The sequence below is a fragment of the Lactuca virosa genome, chromosome 5, assembly GCF_052849685.1.
Source record: "Lactuca virosa cultivar CGN04683 chromosome 5, Lactuca_virosa_CGN04683_v6, whole genome shotgun sequence".
In the NCBI taxonomy this organism is placed as follows: domain Eukaryota; kingdom Viridiplantae; phylum Streptophyta; class Magnoliopsida; order Asterales; family Asteraceae; genus Lactuca; species Lactuca virosa.
The window spans coordinates 177,383,005-177,387,780 of NC_136430.1; the positions used below are offsets into that span (position 1 = coordinate 177,383,005).

The following is a 4,776-nucleotide window of genomic DNA, read 5'->3' on the forward strand; positions in this document are numbered from 1 at the left end:
GTATTAGGGTTTACATGGATGTAACCCTAATCCTCCATAATATATAAAGGGGTCCTTAGCTCACAAAATTGGCACAAGTGTGTGAAAATAAGAGTGGGCCGATTTTAGTATGCATACATATTCTCTCAAGTTCTTCCAAGGTGTTTTGGTGATTTGTGATTCCATTTGAGGCTTCCACACTATTGGGGCTAAGCTCTTAAAGCTTGAAGACATCAAGCTACATCAAAAGGTATGTCATCTAACTAGAACTTTGTAGTATAGGTGCTTCATAATATGCTAGTTAGGATGAAACCTTGGAATAGTTAATATTTGCATGTATAATAGAGAAAACATAGATTCAAGGTTTATAGGGTTGCATGTACACCATAGGAGTGTTAGAATGCTCAAAACCCAACAGTTTAAGCCTTAGGAAGAGATTAGGGCACCATTTCACTCCTTTAGGGAGTTTACGGTCCTTGGACCACTTTTCCTTGGGTTTAAGGCCGTAAACCCAAATGGTTTATGGTCTTTTGATGTTTTCAAGTACTAAGCACATCAAGGAAGGGGTCTAGGCTAGTTTCCAAGGCTTGGTAAGGGACTAGGGCCACTTTGGCCCCTTTGTTAGGGTTTACGGTCCAAGGTGTTCTTGGACCGTAAACACCTTTGATCTTGTGTGTCTTGGGTGTTTTCTTGATGATTAGAAGTGTAAGAAGTCTTATAATACACTAGGGTAAGAGTACTTACTAGGTAGAAGCTTGAAAAGGTGCTAAAAGTCCAAGAACACTAGTGTGTGTTCTTGGTGTTCTTGGTGAAACTTGAAGATCTACACTTTTGGAATGATTTCACGGATGGAATCATGTAAGATCACTAGATTAAGTAAGATATCAACTTTTTAGTGCTAGAAACACTTACAAAGTTGAAGATCTTGAAGAAAAGTCGGATGATACTTGAGAGAGAAATGGGTTTTGGATCTTGAAAATGTGAAAAGTGGTAAATAATGACCAAGTGTCATATTTATACCCCCTTTTAGGGTTTACGGCTATAAACACCTTTGTTTAGGCCGTAAACTCCAAACTCTTGGAGTTTTGGGACATTATTGTTGGACAATAAACCCTAGGGCATCCTCTCTCCTGTTATCTCCTGAAGTACTAATCTTAAAACACTCAAACTTATTCCAAAAAGCTTGAAAGTTAGCAGAAACAGTTCTGACTTCTATTGAAGTGAATGGTTGTACAGAATAGAAATTTCGGGTTGTCACACGTACGCGGGGCGTAATCCTTCGGATAAGCCTCGAAGTGTGTGCCCAAATCTTTGAAAATCCGTAACTTTCACATACGAGCTCCGTTTTTTGACGTTCTTTATATCCACACGTAGGTGAGAATATACTCTACAATTCTTGTTTAGAATTCGTCGGCAAATTTTGACTTTATTTTTAATTATATAATTTTTAATAGGCCGGGACAGGATAAATCCGTTAAAAATTCATAACTTCTTCATCCGATGTCCGTTTTCATCTGTCTTTTTACCGTTGTACTACTATTGTCGAGATCTTCAATTCTCGTTTAGGTTGCGTCGGCTAAAAATCGTTCGATCTTTATTTCGAGTTTTTAGCTGTCTACTGCTGTTCTGAAACTTAGAAAAATCATAACTTCCTCATACGAAGTCAGATTTGGACGTTCTTTTTATGTACGCTCACGGTTTGTTATTATCTACGACTTTTGTTTAGATACTTAAGGCTAAAAAGTATTTTATTAAAATTTCACTTTTTACACTTGACAGTGTTTTACCGGTTTTGTCGTGAATCTTTGATTAGTCATAACTTTTTCGTTATAACTCGAATTTGAGTGTTCTTTGTATTTTTGAAAACCCTGACACGATATCTAACATTTTATGCAACCCAATTGAGACTTTTGAACCATTCTTTTTTGATGCTATTTTTATTGATTACAAAAATAGATTATAATATTACATTGACTCGGAATATCGGGTTGTCACAGTATACTCCTAGGCGAAGTATCTTTCCTGTGAGGGAGTGAGCGCCTTCATGTGCTGTTGTGTCCCCAGAATGGCTTTCTTCGAGAAAAGACTGCCCCTCTGTCTTAGAAATGCATCTGAGCCATGGGCTTGGATATCCCCTTTGGTACAACTGATTGTCCCATATCGCAAAATGCGGTGCCCTGACTTTGACTTTTCTCGCCTCTTGTGGATCGTCCGGAAGCACGCCATGGCGCAAGTAATCAACAAATGGTTTTGTCCATTCTAGGGGAGCTGATATGGTATTGACTTTTTGGTTATCAATAATCCTTTCCGGGAGTACTTCGACCAACACTTTCTTTGTGAGATGATCATACGAGGTGGAGGCCAGTTTGCTGAGGACATCTGCCCTTTCATTTTCCCCCCAGAAGATTTGCTCTATTGAAAAACTTTTGAACGTGTTGGCTAAATTATGGACCGCATCTAGATATTTCTGCATCCTAGGATCCTTTGCCTCGTATACTCCGTTTATTTGTTTTGTGATAAGAAACGAGTCACTAAGAGCTTCTAGTTGTTTTGCGCCAACCTGCTTGGCCAGCCTTAGTCCTGCCAGGAGCGCCTCATACTCTGCTTCGTTGTTAGATACTTGGAAGTCGAACCGTAGTGCGTAGGTGATCTCTTCAGCTTTGGGGCTTTGGAGGATCAGGCTTGCGCCTTCTTTGCTTGCTGCGCCATCGGTATACAACTTCCAAAGTTCTTTGCCGACCTTAGGCTCTAATGGGTCGACAGAGATTGTCGTCGGTACCCCCTTGATGGTATCTGGGATTTCAACCAGGAAGTCAGCAAGGGCCTGGGCTTTGATGTTGGTTATGGGGTGGTACTGGATTTCTTGTTCACCCAACTCTATGGCTCACTTGGCTAGGCGTCCGAACTTTTCCGGTCTCAGCAACACTTGTTTTATTGGGTAACTGGTCAGAACCTCCACCCTGTGGGCTTGGAAATACCTCTATAAACATCTCACTGCGTAGACCAAGGCGAGAACCAATTTTTCCAAGGCCAGATAATTTACTTTTGGCCCTTGCAAGGCCCTGCTGACAAAGTGAATGGGGATTTTCTTGCCTTCCCTTTCCACCGCTAACATAGAGGAGATAGCCTCTTCAGACGCTGCTAAGTACATCTGTAGAGTCTCCCATGGAAGTGGGTAGGCGAGAGTCGGGAGTTGTTGCAGTGCGTCTTTAAATTTTTGTAAGGCCACGTCCGTTTCCTCTGTCCATTTGAATTTCTTTTTTTCTAGGCATCCCTTGAGTGTTTGGTATAGAGGAAGCACGTTCTCTGCGGATTTGGCAATGAAGCTTCCAAGAGCCGTTAACCTGTCGTTAATCTCCTGCACTCCCTTAAGGTTGTAGAGGGTTTTCGACTCGAGGAACTCTTGTATTTTGGTGGGATTGGGTAGAATCCCTTCCCTGGTCACCTGATAGCCAAGGAATTTTCCTTCCTCGACTCCAAAAGTACACTTTTTCAGATTTAACTTCATATGTGCTTCGACTAGCGTTTTGAAGGTTTCTTCCACGTCCTGGAGTAACATTTCTTCAATACGACTTTTAATTACCATATCGCCGACGTAGACTTCGATATTCCGTCCAATTTGGTCGGCGATTACCTTGTCCATCAGCCTCTGGTAAGTGGCACCCGCGTTTTTGAGCCCAAATGGCATTTTTTGATAGCAGAAGGTGCCTTTTTTGGTATGGAAAGATGTTTTTGCTTCATCTTCTCGCTTCATCTGCACCTGGTGATAGCCCTTATATGTATCGAGGAAGCATTTGAATCGGAAGCCTTCAAGCGATTGGACTTTCTTATCGATCTCCGGGAGAGGATGACAATCTTTTGGTCAAGCGTTATTGAGATCTAAATAATCTATGCACATTTGACATGCCCCATTGGCTTTCTTTACCATGATCGGGTTTGCTATCCATGTTGGGAACATTACTTCCCTGAGTATGCCAACACTCACCAAATCGGCCACTTCTGCGTTAATAGTCCTATTGCGGTCTGCCGCCTCTCCTTGCTTCTTTTGCTTTATAGGGTTGCTCCCAGGCGCTATGTTGAGACTGTGTTATATGATCTGTCCATCGACACCTGTCAGATCCGTTGGCTTCCAGACGAAGACGGTGGAGTATTGCCTCAGAAGCGCCACTAGTCGTGCCTTGGTTTCGTCTGTTAAGTGGGCGCCGTTTCGCATGAGCTTCTCTGGATACTCCATGTTTATATGGTGTTGCTCTGTGGAACATCCCTCCTTGGACTTCTTTGGTGCGCACACGAGTTATGGGGCAGATATGATTTGGTGGCAATGCTGTGTTCTGGTGTTTATGGCGAGGACCGCCGCCGATCCCTGACATGTACTGAATTTGATGATGCCATGTATCGTCGATGGTACGAGATGTAGTAAAGCGATTGTTGATCGTCCAAGAAGAATGTTGTGTTCTGCTGGGTATCGGATCACAGAGAATTCGACTGTCCTTGTGATTCGGTCCCTTTCATCGTGGCTGACCAACATTAAGGGCGACCGAATAATTTCTAGCAGCCACAAGCTATGCCCGGTAAATCCTACTAACGGTCCACCAGTTGAGGGTCGGATCCCTTCCTTCCACATGTCAGGTAGCTGCCCGAAGCAGTGCTTATAAAGTGTATTAGAGCAACTACCATTGTCAATGTATATTCGGTGGACCTTGGTGTTATGAATTAATCCTGATATGAGGAGTGGGTCTCGTGGATCCCAGTTTGATGGTCTGGGATCGCTACTCGAGAAACTGATGTTGAGTAGGT

General features: G+C 42.7%; 1 protein-coding gene across 1 annotated transcript; it reads right to left on the minus strand.

Annotated features, from left to right (window-relative positions):
- Window positions 1–1,936: 1,936 nt before the first annotated feature.
- On the minus strand, window positions 1,937–3,733 carry LOC145112070 (uncharacterized). The gene is made up of 2 exons (XM_079048284.1): window positions 3,073–3,733; window positions 1,937–2,772 (listed from the first exon to the last, which is right to left on the minus strand). Exons 1-2 carry the CDS (start codon window positions 3,731–3,733, stop codon window positions 1,937–1,939), a joined length of 1,497 nt encoding a protein of 498 aa, XP_078904410.1.
- Window positions 3,734–4,776: the final 1,043 nt, after the last annotated feature.

What these genes read in the sequence shown, in the direction of transcription:
- LOC145112070 (XM_079048284.1), bottom strand. Translation starts at nt 3,733, where the DNA reads ATGAAGCGAGAAGATGAAGCAAAAACATCTTTCCATACCAAAAAAGGC. An exon ending in GTTAGCGGTGGAAAGGGAAG is followed by an intron (nt 2,773 to 3,072) that starts GCAAGAAAATCC and finishes TTGAAATCCCAG; the next exon opens with ATACCATCAAGGGGGTACCG.